Source organism: Micromys minutus (genome assembly GCF_963924665.1).
Source record: "Micromys minutus genome assembly, chromosome: 3".
Lineage (NCBI taxonomy): Eukaryota > Metazoa > Chordata > Mammalia > Rodentia > Muridae > Micromys > Micromys minutus.
The window spans coordinates 84,771,954-84,790,652 of record NC_137972.1 but is presented as its reverse complement, the minus strand read 5'-3'; the positions used below and the strand labels follow the sequence as shown (position 1 = coordinate 84,790,652).

Genomic DNA, 18,699 nt, shown 5'->3' with positions numbered 1-18,699 from the left:
CGAGTCACATTACATAAAAGGTGGGCAAATATCAGGTTAGGGATCACTGCTCTCTTGTTGGAGAATGATGAGAGCCCATTTTAAACTTGGTTTTTTGTGCTTGTACCGCCATCCACTGTAGTACTTTACCTGGAGAAACAGACCTCAGAGAAGGGCAGTGCCCAGCTGTTCTTTTCTGGTAGCTTGTGGGGATAAAACGAGATGCTCTTAACATCTTTGGCAGTCAGCAAGTCAGCAGAAACAAGTCATTGAAACATACACAAACTCCTTTTTCTTTCTTTTGTGGTCAAATAAATAAATTTTTGTGACTGTGATTCCTAGTAGTGATATTAATTTTATGTAAGCTAGTCCAAGTTACTCAAGAAGTTCATGGTGACCTCTTCTCCCCCTTACTCCCAACAGTTAGCTAGACAAACATCTGTGATTACTAGCAAGGAGCAGGTGACAGAAATATGTGATTGCTTCTGTAAGCCATTATTACTTACAAAATACAGTGATGCCTCCCAAGGCATATGTGTGGTCAGCATTCCTAAGCTTCAGACACATACAGGCTCGTTAATTAAGACTGCTCATTGCTCCACTGCTTGGATCATCCTTCCTGCTTCTTAAGTGCTGGCATCCTAGATAACCTGCATTTTAATGTTCACTGCTGATCACAGTTGCCCTTAAGCTTGGATGTACCTGTCATACATCTTTAAGCTCTATGAAGTCAGATGTCATATCCACAATAAACAACATGCAAAGATTTCTTAGTTGAATAAAGGAAGAAACTCCTGAAAAATATCATGGTGTCCTGCTTCAAAGCATAGGTTTCTGGTCAAATTGAGGTTCATCCAATCACTTAACGGTAATCCCTAAAGCAAGACAGGAAACCAGCTGGGCAAACCCCAAACTCTGCATCTCTATGTATGATGTCAGTGCAGTCTTCAGATCTCCAACTCCTTTTTCATCTTTATTGACTGCAACAAACTTCTTATCCTGGGCTGGTTCCACTCCCTGTTAGCAGTATTCCTCGGGAGGTATCTTATGGCTGTGGTATTTTGAAAATCTTGGGGTCTCCAAGGCAGCTTCAGTGTTAAAGCTCCTTGTTCCAGTGTCTAGGATCCACACACAATCTTCTGGGCTCCTCCAAAGGGCTGGCTTCACTTCTCCAGCTCTGCCCTCTGTAGCTCAGGCTGATCCACTTCACTGCTGTTGCTATTCTTGGTGATCATCCCATAGTAATCATGTCTCCAATACACTGGGGTCTTCCAATGCAACCAGGCTTCACCAACAGCCTCTAGTAGGTTCTCTTCATAGTGCCAAGCCTCAAATCCTGTGCATGACCCTCTCAGTCCTGGGCCATCAACTGCAGCTGAGGCTGTATCTTCACCAATAGCCATCTATGGATTCTCACAGTGTGTCAGCTCCTCTTCATGACCCCTTCATGCCTTCAAAACCAGTGCCACCTTGGTGACTCTTACCCATTAACTAGTATAGCTGCAGCACAAGGTACAGCCTTGGCTATCTCTGGAACACAGCCTCTTTGTGCTCTCAGAAAACACTTCCCAGAGATTTCATCTCAGTGATGCTGGTCTCTTAATCACCACTGATTTCTTTGTTCCAGCTAACCAGCATCAATTGTCCCAGTATTCTCTTTCTCCTCTTAAATATAAAGCCAGAGCCACAGCTGAAGCAACCAAGCTTTGCTGCTTGCAGGAGCTATAACATTGCCTCTCCCTCCCCCTTGTTCTATTATATTATCACCAGCTTCCTCTTTTCCAACTCTTTCACTACCTAAGCTTGGCTGTCCTGGATCTTGTCCTGTAGACTGACTTTGGACTTGAGAGATCTGCATGCCTGTCTCCTAAACACTGGGATTAAAGGTGTGGTTCACCTAGCCTGGATTTAAGTTTTTCTTCACCTAGAATTTGCTCTGTTCAAGGCTGGCCTTGAACTCAGAGATCTGCTTGTCTTTGCCTCCTGGATTAAAGACTTGTACTACCTTACCTGGACCTAAACTTACCTGGGTGGGATCTTGCCCCAAGGTCACTGCTCCCTTAATTTAGTTTAATATCCTTGAACACAGGAGTCAGTTCCATTTCACTCCTTGGTGTTCCTTTAATACTCAAACTATATATTTAATTTTTTCTTTTCTCAGCTTGCTATACTTGTTTAAAATGCTCTTTATGAGACTTAGAAAACAAAGTCTCTGTTGGGCTTTTTTGAGACTTCCTTTGTCAATGCAATTAATATAAACCTCTTTACCTTAGCCTTAGGCAGTCTCTTCAGACAATGGCAAGAAGCATCCATGTTCTCTGAAGAAACAGTTTCTTGACTACATATTAAAGTTCTTCTCCACTGAACCCTCTTGGGCCAGCAGCCTACACAGTTCAAATGACCCTCAGCACCACTGTCTTCCATATTCCTACTAGGTTGGCCCTTTAAGCCCCACTTAAAGCATTCCATGGTTTTCAAAATCCAAAGTCCCAAAAATCCATATTCTTCCAAACAAAAGCATGGTCAGGCCTATCACAGCAATACCCCAGTCCCTGGTACCAACTTCTGTCTTAGTTAGGGTTTTACTGCCGTGAACAGACACCAAGACCAAGGCAAGTCTTATAAATGACAACATTTGATTGGGACTAGCTTACAGGTTCAGAGCTTCTATCCATTATCATCAAGTTGGGAGCATGATAACATCTAGGCAGGCATGGTGGTGCAGGAGGAGCTATAGTTCTACACTTTTATCCGAAGGAATCCAGGAACAGACTGAGCATCCTCAGGGGGCTAGAAGGAGAGATTTGGTTATTTTAGATTAATGGTGACAATATGTGACTTCAGAATCTCATAATTTTGTGTTCAAACTGAGTTAACTAATCAGTTGCTGTGTAAATGCTTTTTTTCAAATTTCTGTATACTTAAGACTATTAGATGCAATGAAATCAAGATATTCTAGTGTTGAATTTATATTAAATTATAGTAACAATTAAATGGCATTATAGAAGACCATGTGATAGCAGAAAAGGGACAGGAAACTAACCCAAAGTACATAAATAAAATAATTCCATTAAGGAAAAAGGAGTCAGATGGGGCTGGAAAGGTGGCTTAGCTATTAAGAGTACTGGCTGCTCTTCCAGAGGACCAGTTCAGTTCTCACACTCACATGCATGGTTGGCAGCTCACATTGTATTAGGAGATCCAATATTCTATTCTGATCTCCAAGTATACCAAGCACATATTTGGTACGTATACATGCAGGTAAAACATCCATGCACGTAAGATAAAATAATAATAGAGGAAAAGGGGATAGAGATGGCATGTCAGTTAAGAGTATTTGCTGTTCTCCTGGAGAACTAGAGATTATTTCCCAGTATTTCCAGCTTTGGGAAATTTGACATGGTCTCCTGGCCTCTTCACAGACCAGCATACAGACCAGCACACTCGTGTGCGCACACACACACACACACAAACGGCATACACACACATGCACACATTTAACACTATACACACATTCATAGACACACATACGACACATAAAATAATAATGAATCTAAAAACCTTTTCAGAAAAGAATTGAACTTAGTGATAATTATCTCAAGTATAATAAAATTTTGTACTTTAAAAGTATTTTTAGGGCTGCAGAGATGGCACAGTGGTTAAGAACATTGGGTGTTTTTTCAGAGGACCCAGTTCAATTCCCAGAACCCACATGGAAGCTCAAAACTGTAACTCCAATTCCGAGGGATCTGACACTCATGCAGAGATACATGCAAGCAAAACACCAATCAATGAAATAAAAAAAATTGTTAAAAAAATATTTTAAAGTGTCTTTTATAAGGTAACATGAGTGCTTTGTCTTTAAAAAGGACAAATAACTTTTTTTTAAGTTAAAGATCTTATTAGGTGTCTGTCTGTCTGTCTGTCTCTCTCTCTCTCTCTCTCTCTCTCTCTCTCTCTCTCTCTCTGTGTGTGTGTGTGTGTGTATGTGTGTGTGTGTGTGTGTTTTATTTTGTTGTTTTGTATGCTGTGACAGTGTTGGTCAGAATTCTATGTTGTTCTAAAGTTATCAGTAGCATTAATTTCAAAAATCTGAAAAACAGAAAGGGAGCTTTAGTAATTGGAGTTTAATACTACTTAAGTGGGAATTAGAAAAGCCTGTGACACATTTATTTTAGGTATATGCTAAAAGAGTCGTGGGAAAAAAAATTACTTTTTAAAGGGGGTCATTTTCCCATAAGTTGACTTTTGAGAACCAGTTTTAAGTGTGAAAGGAACTTAATGCTGACCTCCACCCAGTAAGTTCCAGAGGGTGTAAGTTAAATGTGCAAACTGGAGTCAGGGAAATGAACATAAAGTACAGCTGGCTGTTCTGTACCAGGACGACTCACTTTTAGGTCAACAAACCATAATGTCAGCTATAAAAATAATAAGACAAAAATCAGTGTGGGAAACACAGCGAGTGTGATAAGATCAGCACCCTCCCCCTATAAAGTGCTCACATGTTGGAAAAACACACCAACAACGCTAAACACTGGGGCAGATGACACAAAGTGCATTTCACAGATGATTCAATAGACTCGTAAACTAGCACAGCTGAGCATGGTTAAAGTAGTTTTTAAACAAATACAGACCAGGTACTGTGTGTGCAACTGGATAAAGACAGAGTTAGTGTCTGGTGTACTGAAGAGTGTGGTCAGATCTCATCAAAACACCAGTGATTCATGGATTATGCTAAGCATAAACCTGCTTAAACACTGACAAAGACTATCAGCATAAACAGCAAGATTTTTTTTTTCTCCCAAAAAATATCTCTTTAGCTAGTGGATCATTTTTAGTTGAGTTTTGTTTAAAACTTAGATGTGACCAAAAGTGGTCACTTTTTGAATTTCATCCAATCTCATGACACATCCTGAGGGTGGAGTGAGGTAGAGTTTCTTTTGTTGTTGTTGTTAGCATAAGCCAAAACTTAGCTTCCTTTTTTTTTTTTTTAAAGCTTTGAAAGTCTTCCAACATATTACATTGAGGTCAATGCTAGTTTCTACATGACTTTCCTCAGAAATGCCTTACTCTCAGTAAACATTTAGTAAAGGACGCATTTTATTTGCCTTTATACTAAAAACAAGGTCATACAAATAACGGACATTTTCCTTATTCTGGGTAAGGGCTTATATGGGGTACTGGCAATTGAACCCAGGGCCTTGTGCATGCTAAGCATGTGCTCTACCACTGAGCTACCCTCGTACTCCTAGATTCCTATTTATTCAGAGTTTACAAAGCAGAATGAACAGGAGTGCAGTTTCCACCTTCTAGAGTTGTATAAACTAAAGAGAGGGTATGTTTGCCAGGAAGCCACAGGAGGTGTGGAAATGGCCATCAAACCTTAGAATGCCATCTAGCTGCAATAGAGCTGGGGCTGAGCCAGGTGAAGTGTGCCAGTCAGATCAGTTGAGTGTCAGATTACAAGAAAATCAGTACTGAAGGAACTGGCAGTAACAGCTGAGGCTCCTGAATGGATTCCAGGCATTGACTTTGTGTTGTCAGTGTTATTAATACAAGGTTGTTTTCTTCTTAAGGTAGGGAAGTGTATTACCTCAGAACTTAATCAAATGAGACAAACTGGGAATGTAGCTTTTAACACTTAGCACTTGACTTATGATCCTCTTTTCCCTTCTGAGAGCCTATGATTAATATCCACCTTTATAAAGAGTTGTGGTGATTAAATAAAAAGTTCTTGGTTCAGTCCTGGGACATAATGCTCGGAAAATACACCTGTGGCTTCAAAAACTCGAAAAAAGATCCTTGGTTCTATAGATGTCTTCATACTTTAGTGAACATCAAAGTATTTAGTTGCAGCAAGGCAACAAAACCTTATTTTTTTTTTTTTTAATTTTAGTTCTGATTTGTTTACTTAAAATAGGAGATTCCATTCACAATGTCTGGTCTGAGGTGACTACTCAGTGGATGTTAGCTCCCCTGTTTACTTGCTTTCATATTGGTAAGAGGCTTAAAAGATACCCTCTAAAGCTACTGCTGCTGTTAGTTTGTTGAGTGAGAAAACTAATTGGAATGAGAAAGGAAGTTGGTAGAGAGCAATTCATTTGAGTTATGATGGCGTTTAGTAAAATTGAAATTCTGACTAAAGCTGTCTGCTTTTAGGTGATTTAAAATACTTGGCTTTGGTTTTGATCATATGAATACTAGATCTGAAGACTGAATATTCAGTGTACTTGAGGGGTGATTTGGTCTGTCTGAATGAATGAATCCATTGCCTCTGTAGACATGAATCCAGTGTAATTTTCAGTTCTGCCATAGTGGATGAAAACCCCAGCTGTGTCTTTTGTTTTGTAGAAATGATTTGTCATTCTGTATTTTCTTTCCCCATTCTCTCTATTGGAGCTATGTTGCAGTCACTTGGTGACATTCTAATCTTTCTAATGGGGTGTGTGTGTATGTGTACACATATATGTTTATATATGGATATATATATATATATATACATACATATATACACACACACAAATACATATTATAACACTTAAATTAATTTGCTGCACATTCAGGTTACAATCATAGCTAAAAGAGGGACAGTCCAAACGTTAAAGAAAGTTCAAAACAATTTACAAAACAAGGGGAGAAAGTGTATTTTAAAAGGGAAAAAGATTTGTGGTTTTTTTCAGAAGTGCAGGTGTTACATTGAGCAACTCTGCTGGCACATGATCTCCAGAGGACTGAACTGGAGAACAGTGGTGAAAGGGAAGAATCAGTTCACGTTCCTGTTGAGTCAGTTTTCTCACTGACTCCTTTAAATTAGTGATTTTGGCTTCAAATGAAAATTATCATCGGAATTCTTCCCTATGGTTAAGCACTTTCCAGAATTGGTGCTAAATTAATATTAGCCTTGTTTCTGCAGAATAGTTAGAATTTTTACTAAGTGTCAGTTAAATGACTGAAGTTGTGGGTTCTTGGGGAGACTGAGGAAACCTGGAAGGAGAACACCATTAGTGTGTGTTTACTGTTACTTAGTATAGGTTTTAAAGATTTGCTGTAAAGAGATACTTGACCTCAACTTTAAAACCAATTTAGTATTCAGTGTATATATATGTGTGTGTCAACCTCTCACTAAAATTGGAGTACTTCAGTCACCTATAATGAAAATAAAAATATACATGTGTTAAAACTCCAAGGGTTTCTTTTCTCATTTTTGTACTACCTTTTAACAACTGCCTGATGATAGGTAAATAATTCACTCAGATAATATTGAATTCTGAAGTTGTTTGTTAACATGCACATTGTTATTTTGCCAAGTAAAATAAAAGTTTTGCAAGCTTCCTACCTTATCTGACATTTTACTGACAGAAGTTAGTGGCATGAGATTTTTATGAGACAAGGCTTCAGTGTTTAGCCACAGTTGGTTTAGAACTGGAAAAAGCCTTCATCTTGCACAAGGCAGGGAGCTACTACTGACAAAAAAAAAATTGAGAAGTTACTGAGAGTGCTATTAGGAACAGGCCAAATTAAAGGCTTTTGTTTTTAAACCCTTAGTTCCTTAGCTGTCCTTCATTTCTTCCTCTAATCAGGGCTGAGGTAGGGTAGGGAAGGAGACATGGGCTTTGTGTTTTCAGGTTACTAACTCCCATCCACATTCCTCAGGCTCTAGAATTTTAACTCCTCCTCATCCTAGAGTAGCAGGGCTCTTCAACCTTAATCAGCAACTGACCCAGCCAGGTGGTCCCATGATGGAGCTGACCTGTGTATTCTGCAAGACCTTACCTACTAAATTTCCACAAACCCAACTTCTGGAAACTAGAAATGTACAAAGACAGTGCCATGTACCTTCTGGGGCAAAATTGTCTCAGCTGAGAGCGCTGCAGGAACAAACTAGTGACCTGGCCTTGTTGCTGAGAGCTACTAAACATGTTCCCGGTGCTGCCCTGCTAGTCCTGTTCCCTGTCCCCATGAGAATGGAGTGTCTAGACGATGCAGAAACCATTTCTTGGGGGTGTCTTCTGTTTTAAGGGTAAATAGAAAAGGCAGTGGGGAGGCACTTCTCCTTCCGCTGCCCCATGAGTGAGAACAGCAGATTCACAGATTGAATCAGGAGTTTGTTTGCATTATTTTGCCAGAATATTTTTTTCCTTTTAAAATTCTACAACTGAGTGGAAGTGTCCTTTTTCTTTCTTCCTTATTCTGTTGAAGTATAGCTTAGGAAAACGAGTCATTATCTTTGAAAAGCTTCCACTTTCTGTGTATTTCGCTGGCAGGTTATTTTTGATAGATTTTGAAATATAAAGTGCTTTTGTTTGTGGCTTTTAATGTTTTGTTCTTGCCCTTTTTTTCTCCCTCATGTGGTCCAGGCCAGCCTCCAAATCCCTGTTTGTGCAAGGGTGACCTTGAGTTTTGGATCCTCTGCCTCCAGCTCTAGAAGCTGGGATTACATGTGTGCTTGGCTTGTCCATGACTTTGACATAGCCTCTATTGTACTGAGAATCATTCTGGAAGAGGAAAAAATAATTCTGAGGAATAGTTAAACTTGGGGTTTTGAGGATCAGTGAACTATTAAAATAGGCAAAAAATGTAAATAATGTATTCTCATAACATATCTTAAGCATATGAAAAATGGTCAGCCTTGTATAGTAGATATATATACAAGTCAGGGCAAGGGAAATGGCTCTCTCCCTGTAAATATGTGGACCAGAGTCGAGATTCCCAAAATTACACTAAAGCAGGACATGGTAGCTGCCTGGGGACACAGAGTCAGGGACAAGCTGGCTGCCTCATTAAGTAATACACATACCCACAGAACATGAATGCAGAGGGGGTAGGGTACAAGTTGAAGCTACACAGAAGTACCACTTTTCGTACAAGAGCAACAAATTTGATAATGCACTTTTAAAGTAGCATGTGACAAAAAAATCTTTTATGTCTATTGTGTTGTATGACTTTTGCATGGGAAAACTGGGTGAATGGGAACACTGTGTAATGTCTGAATTTTTCTGTATCTAAAACTTTTTAAAAATAAAGACTAATAAACATAGTAAATAACGGTTTTGTTTTGTTTTTTTTTTAATTTAATGAGTGCTCTGCTGCTAATACATCCACAGACCAGAAGAGGGCATCAGATCCCCCTTATAGATGGTTGCAAGCCACCATGTAGTTGCTGGGAATTGAACTCAGGACCTGTGGAAGAGCAGTCAGTGCTTTTAACCAGTGGCCCATCTCACCAACCCATGAATAACATTTCAAAGCAATTTTAAAGCTCGGGCATCGTTTGAGAAGAAAGCCTAAACATCATTTGTTTGTAATGTTTTTAATGTTGATTTATCACACTGAGCTCCATTCCTCCTCCTAACTCCTTTCAAGTCCATCCCCACCTCCCTGCACTCCCAACATTGGGGCCACTTTTTCTTGTAGTTACTTGAGTCCATTTGTGCTACTTGTCTCTCCTGGATGTGGAGCGTTGAGGCGGTGAGCATGGGCAACCCTACTAGAGCCATACCCTTACACACTAGCTATCATCTGTTCATAGCTTCTTGGTTAGGGATGCAGATCCCACCTCTGCTGCTCTTGCTGGAATGTTGCAGGCTTGATCTTTTGTAGGTCCTGTCAGATCCAGAAGATTGTTTTATTCCAGGCTACCTCAGCCCGTGCTCTTGCAGTCTGTATAAGCTCTTTTTGTGATGTTCTCTGAGCCTTGAGGGTATTGAGAGAAAGTGAGTTTCTTTAAAATTTTAATATGCCTGTCACGGGTGAGCAGAGTTGAGTCACATCCTTACTTGTAAAGACCTGACATCTGAATTTTGCAACGTCATGAGTAGCAAATATGTGTGTATTTGTTTCCTAAGCAGGCTGTTTCTGTTTATTTTGTGTGTTGTTTAGATGTTTTATAACTACATACTTGTTTATTTCCTGTTTCTTTGTCAATGTTTATCTTTAATATAATCATGCCTCTAAACCTTGGTGCTTTTAAATATTGACCACAGCGATTCCCTCAACTTCAGTGACAATATTTAATCTTTTCTTATTTTCTAGTCTGTTTTCTGTTATTTTGGTTCTGACATTTGCTTTTAGATAATTTGTAACACATATTTTTTCAGATTTGTAATCTTAACTAACACGCATATACGATATTTTAATACATAACAGGATTTTTTTTCACAGTCATTACACCTTTTTCTCTAGTCCAGTGGTTCTCAACCTTCTGATGCTGTGACTCTTTAATACAGCTCCTTGTGTTGTGGTGACCTCAACCATAAAATTGTTTTTGTTGCTACTTCATAACTGTAGTTTTGCTACTGTTATGAATCATAATGTAAATATCTATGTTATTGATTGTAATGTAAATATCTGTTTTCTGATGGTCTTAGATCCATGGATTGGAAACCACTAAACTAGTCATTCAGTGATTTGTCAGATTTATAGGTATTTTGTGAAGATATTTACTTTTGAAATGATTTTTGACTCTCATCACCAACCTCTTTTATCCTCTTGACATACAAGTGTTTACTTTAAATAATTATTTGTAATATTTTCTGTACTCTTTCTTTTACCAGTGCTAGGGTATTTGTGTATTCATTTATCTGTGTGGTGCTGAGGCTTGGTCTGGGCAGTGAACAAGTTAGAAAAACATTGGACCACACCCTATCCCAGTTCCCTGCTCCTGTTATCCATTAGGTAGCATGTCTACTGCACTGTTGTTTATATCTTCTCTTGGCTATAAAATTATTTAAATGTTGCTTTCCTTCTTTGACTGGTGTTTTTAGTTAATTTTTTCAGTTACTACAAGTAGAGACTTGACTGATTATGTCAGGGTTAGTGACCACATGACTATTCTTTCTGGAGAGAAACAGTGCCTCTTTTCTTACTATGTAATTCAGATAATAGTGATGCTATCCTGACCAAAGAAGGCTTCAATCTTTCTTCAGGGATTTGCTCAGCTCTTTTCCTACCCCAGTTCTCTGAGTTCTGGTTCTAGACAACAGCTTGGATCTTTACCATCTTGCCTTTGGCTGTTATCTCTTCCCTCTTAGAATATAAAATATTTTGAACTGTTGGCATTCACTAATTAGACTGCTAAGAATTGGACACAGTCATCAGCAAATTCAGTTTTGATACCTTTACTGTAAAGCCAGCAGGACTATTGTTCCATTTATAACCAGGACTGATAAAGTTTCTCGGTTATTGTTTGCCCTTATTCTAGAATCTGTTTGTATTTCATTTGCCATTTACTGTCCTGTTGTTTAGTATCTGTGCTTATTTCCATTTTTTCCAGTTACATTATAAGCTTGTGGAAGATACAGATTGTTTTCTCATTACAACTTCTATCATTACCTTGTATTTAGCAAGTATGCCAGGAATGCTATTTTTAAATCAGTTTTATTCTTTCAAATATTAGTTAGAGATTTTATTTTCTTATGAGGATGAAATAATTTTTTAACATTCAGGGATGGTACAACTATGTTCTAAAGCTGCTTTGATCTCCTATTTAATTATTTAGCTTAGTAAATTTTTAATTAGATTTAAACAAAACAATTTTTATTTCTGTCGTTTTAACTAAAAATAATTACCATGTTAGATATACATTAAAACATAGTTTAAACTATAATAAATACTATTGATAACTCAGATAATTGAAGGTAGAGTTAGTATTATAAAAATTCTAAGCATTTCTCTATTGCCATTATTTGTCAGTTTTTTTTTTTTTTAAGATTTATTTATTTTAGGTATATGAGTACACTGTTGTTGTCTTCAGACACACCAGAAGAAGGCATCAGATCCCATTACAGATGGTTGTGAGCCACCATGTGGTTGCTGGGAATTGAACTCAGGACCTCTGTAAGAGCAGTCAGTGCTCTAACCACTGAGCCATCTCTCCAGCCCTGTCATGTTTTAAAAATACAAATAAACCCTTAACTTTCTAAAAAGCTTCTGTTTTCAACTTAGCAAAAATAATTTTGAGGAAAGATTTGAAAATTTTTTGAGTGGTATGTAAGGTTTTTCTGGTAGGAAAAAATATACAATAATAAGATAATAAATAGGAAAATCAGGATGATTACTGTATCTAAAACATCTGCCATAAGATCTGAGACTGCCAAAAGTGGGCTATAAATTTGTCATGCTTTTGTCCCCAGTGGGCTGAGTAAATAAGAAAACATGTTTAATTACATGATCAGGTTGCAACATTATGAAACCAGAGAAATGTCCTTTGTGATTTCTCACCAAGTAGTATCATCATATGAAGTACGTGTTTTCTACAACATCCCTGCAATAGCACATTTACAGTTTGGTGTGACTGATTCATGTCAGATCATTGAGCACAAGCCAGTGACATCCTATACTGTTTATTAAAGGACAACTGTGGTGTTACCTTCTGAGGATCAAGGTATTTTCTACAACAGCATGTTCCAAGGCACTAGGAAAGTCAATCACATCTTTTGTAATTTTAATTGATTAAAAATGGAATTATTTCGTAAGGCAAATATTTAAAATTCCTAATATTTCATCAGATATGATGGTACATGCCTTTAATCCCAGACATGGAGTGGGTGCCTGGCCTCAGTAGCAAGTCCTAAGCCATCCAGGACTGCATACTGGGACCCTTTCTTAAGCAAACAATAACGCTTAACTCTAAGCTCCTTCCTTCACATTACTAGACACACATCTTTATATTTGGTTCCACTCATGAGTGTCCTAAGTATTGTAAAGGTGGACTCCTTAGACTAGTGCGTTTAGGGCATATGTGGGAAAGCACTGATGAGCCCGTGTTTGTGAGCAGAATGAACTATGAGGCGTTCTTGAATTGAAGGTAGTACCCTTTGGCTGCTGTTAGAGAGTTATTTGGTCTTCAGCTAGTCCTGAGGTGATGTAGGTGTCTATTCCTGTGCTCTTCAGTATGGTAGCTGCAGCTACGGTAGCAGGCAGGCACTTGCAATGTGGTTAGTGTGACTATGGAGATAATTTTTTTATTTTATTTAATTTTAATTGTTTCAGATTCGAATGACTATGGCAAACAGCTATGCTGTAGCAAATATTTCAGATAATCGGTTTTATGGAGAAAAATAATATGTTCAGTGTTATAGGCTCAGCCCACAATTAGTTGACTACTTTGCATTGGACAGTATAGCAGGAGCAAAACTGTCCATCCTTGGTCAGAGAGCAGGAAAGAATCCAGAACACACGAGCGGTATATAGTCCCCTTTAAGACTTTCCCTGTCCCCGGGACCCACATCCTCATGGCACATAAGGGCTCCAGAACCTCCTAGGAGTACACTATGAAGAACAAGCCTTTAAGGCATGGACATTTTACACATCACATCCGAAGAATAACAGTATCTGAGCACGCATTGAACAGTATAGCTCTAATGAATGGGACAGCTACTTGCTCTCGGGATAAAATTGAGCAAGTGGAAAATTGCCGTTGTCTTACAGCAATTTGGAATCTGAAATCTGTAAGACACATGTGTTTTAAGGTAATGATTATTTACTTGCAAATTTACTTTTCTGTTTTTGAGCTTTAAAATTAACCAGGATGTTTGAGTACAAGGTTCGCCTTTTAAATATTAAAAGAGTTGTTAGCACTATACTAGGACACTTTAAGATTTTTTTATGGAATATTTTAACAGCAGAAAGCTATGGAATATTGATGCAGGGCTGTTTTTCTTCAGTTTCCAGAGTGTGGATTCTTTGGCATGTATGATAAAATTCTTCTCTTTCGCCACGACATGAACTCAGAAAACATTTTGCAGCTGATTACCTCAGCAGATGAGATACATGAAGGGGATCTTGTAGAAGTTGTCCTGTCAGGTAAGCAAACAGCTCCTTCCTCCTTTCTCTTTTTCTCCCACATAGTGTTTTTTACACTGGTTCTGTGTTCTGTTGCACTTGGCTTTGGCACTGTGTGATTGCTTGCCTCTATAACATGTCATGGTTTCTGCATGCCTTTCACTTTCAGGAAGATTATAGCACTATGAGAAAGTAGGAAAACAAACTGATTATTTAAGTGTTTTGAAGCTAAGGGATTGCCAGTTAAACTGGAAAGCAGTTCTTTTTCTATGGGTCAAAAACATAAAAGAAGATTATTACATTTGTTTCTTTCCCCATTTCTGTTAAAAGCATGGAAAAGAGAACTGAGGTTCCAAAAAGAGAATCTGGATAAAGAGAAGAATATTAAAGACTTGGAAGAGAAAGTAGCAGTGCTGGTTACTTGTGTGATTAAAAAAAAATCTCTTCCCTTCTGTTCCCAATGAATAATTCCCATTTTCATTCCCACCTTGCCCCTTCTTGCCATTCCTGTTCCCTAAATCCCACCATTTCCACTTACCCAACACCAAGTAGGTAGGACAGTCAGTGAGCAGTGTGAGGGGTAGAGGAATGCCACGCAGAAGGCATCATTTGATTGGCAAGATAAGACAGTTGATAAGAGAAAGGAAGCAAGTGGTCAGCCAGACCCGAGCCTGGTCACTTTACCCTCCCACAGTCATCTTTTAGCCTGTTCTTGAGATCCTCTCTGTCTTTATTCTGGTCCTAACAAGTCTCATCTGTGTTCCTGATTCTTCCGTCTGCCTGACCCCCTGCATTGATCATTCTACACCACAGCCCACCTGTCTTCCCTTCACTCACAGATGTATGTGCTCCTCTAATATCATGATCACATTCATTTATTCTTGGCTGTGGACCTTTCATCAAACCACATGCACCTCACTAGTGACGTTCAGGTGAAGTGAGAGGACGGTGTTTGATCTACTGCTCCATTGCTCATAGAGAAGAACGAAGTCCTGGACATCTGTGAACTCAGTGTCTTTTTACAGAAGCACTGTGACAATGAGGTTAAGTGCCATAGCACTTTTATTTTTACCTTTTACTTCAGTGTTTCCTTTCTCAGTGTACCTTAAGCTAAGCGGTTTTTAATGCGCTAAAGAAGATGTAATAGCTGTTTACCATCTTGTTATGAGACAATGCTTTTGGAATACCTAGTCTACAAATTTCCTACTAGGCTTATTTGGAACTTAACTCATTTAAAACTACTGGACTTTTAAAAGAACAGTTTTTAAAAATCATACTATTGGACCAGAAGGATGGCTCAGCAGATAAAGGCCTCTGATCTTGATCCCTGGGATATACATGGTAGGAGGAAAGAACTCATTTCTCCAGGTTGTCCTCTGACCTCCATGTATGCCACAGCACTTGCTTCTTCTCTAACATGTGACACACACAATAAATAAATGTTTTGTTTATTAAACATTTTAAACCAGTTTTAAATACTAACAATAATTTATTTTGTGGTCAGGTGAAACTTTCAGAGAAGTTACCTTGTGTTTTCATATACATGGATATGGTGACCATTCCTAACTAATCTGCAATTATAGAATATAGTTTAATACTTTCTGTTTTGTTCTTTTGTTTGTTTGTTTGTTTTTGGAAAGCTTTGGCCACAGTAGAAGACTTCCAGATCCGCCCTCATGCTCTCTATGTGCATTCTTACAAAGCTCCTACTTTTTGTGATTACTGTGGTGAAATGCTCTGGGGATTGGTACGTCAAGGATTAAAATGTGAAGGTAAGTGCTTTCAAATTTGTGTATTAATTTGAAAGAGGATTTTACATTTGCACATTTGAGTCAGTGTCTAGGTAGTAAGGATTTAGAACTGCAGAGATGAGGACTCTGGTCTTTCCTTGCCTCCACCTACTGCTTCTTTTGCATAGGCAGCTTGGTCAGCCTCTCTGGAGACTGCTTTCTCTGTGAAAGGTACTCTACCAGTTTCATAGATGGTAAAATAAGGTAATATGAGTAAGATATTTGACACAAAACAATGGACTAATAAGTATTAGCCACTTACAGAGTTTTATTATATTTTTAGGGTTTTTTTGTACAGTGGTAAATTTGGCAAGTTGTTTTAAGTTAGAATTGCTAGAGCATAGCAATTCATCAGACATAAGTCTGATTAAGATGCAGTGACAGGTCAGTTAAGTTTTTTGTAAAGCACCCAGCAGGGAGATACTTTAAGACTTTTCAAGCTGTGCGGTTTCTATTGTGTCTAACTCTGCTGTTGTAGTATAGAACTAAACCATAGGAACCAGAGAGGTAGCTCATCAGCTGAGGACACTGGCTGCTCTTTCAGAGGACCTGGGTTCAATACCCAGCACCCACATGGTGCCTCACAACCATCTGTAACTCTAATTCCTGAGGATCTCATGCCCAAGAGCACCAGGCGTGTATGTGCCAGATACATACATACATACATACATACATACATACATACATACATACATACAAAACATTCATACACAGAAAATTTTTAAACATGTTAAAAACCTCAACAGTGAACTGTAGAAAATATGTAAATAAACAGAAGATAACAGATATGTGTTGCAATAAAACATCTTTATAAAGTAAGGGAGATATCTTAGTAAAGTGCTTGCCACACAACATGTTCAGTCCCCAGGACCCTTTTAAAAGCTAGGTGTGGTGACATGTATTTGGGAAGTTAGGAGACAAGGGAATCCGTGGGGTTTTACAGTTCCAGGCCCCAGTGAGAGATCCTGCCCCAAAACAAGGTGGATAATGTAATGAGAGCTAAGGCTCACCTCTAGACTCCGTACTCTTACACAAATGCCTGAACACACGATACAATACAACTTTTATGTTATATAATTATGTGTATTATAATTACTCAATACTAGCACTCTGTATTAGTATTTGTTATTATTTTATATTCATAAACATTGAGATTTGAGTTTCATATAATTTTATGATCATTATTGGTCTGTTGTACACAGGACAGTTTGCCACTGGCTAGTGCTTAAAGCCAGTAGTGGCTCTTAAACTTTTGCCAAGTATCATAAAACAGGCTCCACCTCCATCCACATTTTCTGACTTTGTAGATGTAGGGATAAGTCTAGTAATTTGTGTTTCTAATATATTTCCAGGTAGTTACATTAGGTATCATAAGTCAAGATTCACTACGCTAGTTAATAAAACTTTTTTATATTTCCTATTCTTGAATTTGTTATGTTCCACATCTGTTATCTTAGTTCTTAATTAAGGTTGGAATTGTTGCTGACAAAAATAAAGAAGTACTTGTTCCTATGTGTCACATCTCAAATAGTTACATTTAAATTTTTTTGTATTTTACTCTTAAAATATATTTAGGCTGTGGATTAAATTATCATAAACGATGTGCCTTCAAGATTCCAAATAACTGCAGTGGAGTAAGAAAGAGACGTCTGTCAAATGTATCTCTGCCAGGACCTGGCCTCTCAGTTCCAAGACCCTTGCAACCTGAATGTGTGCCCCTTCTTAGTGAAGAGGTATGTATTCTCAAATCATAGATGGCATTTTACTAATTATTCCTAGTGATTTTACAAGGTTTATGACATCCTAGAGCAGGTGATACCAGGATACAGTAATATTCCTGCATGTAATAATAAAGACGAAGCTTACCAATAGCAGTAGATTGTATTGTGTGCCCCTTGGGATTACATTATTATATAAATCACTGTGTGAGCCTCCTTTCGTTATACTGGCACCCAGCATCCACAAGACACTTAATCTTACATGGAATCTTAAGGCCAGTTTTCTTTTCTTTTTTTTTTTTAACTTTATTTTAAAAAAAACAAAGATAAATGTACAGATTTTTAAGCATTTTTGCATAAAAGTATACAAATACATTTTATAAGGTTGTAATTAAGTATTTGTGGGTACATATACATACACATATGTATATATGTAACAATAATATAGGAAAAGAGGTTATTAATTTGAGGAGATAGGAGAGAAACTGGGAGGGGCTGTAGGAAGGAAAGGGGGATGTGATACAGTTCTATTTTAATTAAAATATATTCTTTCTTTTTTTCTTGATCTTCACACAGTCTGTGGGTTGTTTCTGGGGTGTTCAGAGCTTTCTGGGGTTAGTATCCAATTATCAGTGACTGCATGTTATGTCTGTTCTTTTGTGACCGGGTTATTTCACTCAGGATGATATTCTCTAGATGCATCCATTTTCTTAAGAATTTTATAAAGTCATTGTTTCTGATAGCTGAGTAGTACTCCATTGTGTAAATGTACCACAATTTTTGTATCCATTCATCTACTGAAGGACATCTGGGTTCTTTCCAGCTTCTGGCTATTATAAATAGAACTGCAATGAACATTGTGGTGCATGTGGCTTTGTTGTATGTTGGAGCATCTCTGGGGTATATGCCCAGAAGTGGAATAACTGGGTCTTCAGGTAGTACTATGTCAAATTTTCTGAGGAACTGCCAGACTGATTTCCAGAGTGGTTGTACCAGTTTGCAACCCCACCAGCAGTGGAGAAGTGTTCCTCTTTCTCCACATCCTCAAGGCCAATTTTCTAATACACAACTCCAATTATGTTTTTCTCCACTAGGTAACTATATTAGGGATCTCCAGAGGAGCAAACCCTATGCATGTGTGTGTGTGTGTGTGTGTGTGTGTGTGTGTGTGTGTGTGTGTGTGTGTGTATTTAAATGGCAGGAATTATTACATTGGCTTATATGATCAGATTCTCAGTAGTCCCACCACGATCATTTATAGACTGGAAAGCAGGAACAACTAGGCTACTTAGAAACTAGAAGCCTCAGAATATGAGGGACTGCTGACTAGAAGTGCACTGGAGAGTTGCTAGTACCAGTCCATCGTTGAAGGCTGGTGCATGTGGAGTCTCACATGTACAGTGATGGCGGGAAAAAACATCGCTCCACTG

General features: G+C 38.2%; 1 protein-coding gene across 1 annotated transcript in view; it reads left to right on the top strand.

Annotated features, from left to right (window-relative positions):
* Positions 1-18,699, top strand: part of PRKD3 (protein kinase D3) — a 74,615-nt gene that overhangs the window by 23,029 nt on the left and 32,887 nt on the right. Inside the window, exons 3-5 of the mRNA XM_080914474.1 lie at positions 13,644-13,782; positions 15,402-15,533; positions 17,127-17,284. Coding sequence (XP_080770600.1) covers positions 13,644-13,782; positions 15,402-15,533; positions 17,127-17,284 — 429 coding nt within the window. The remainder of the gene's footprint in view (positions 1-13,643; positions 13,783-15,401; positions 15,534-17,126; positions 17,285-18,699) is intronic.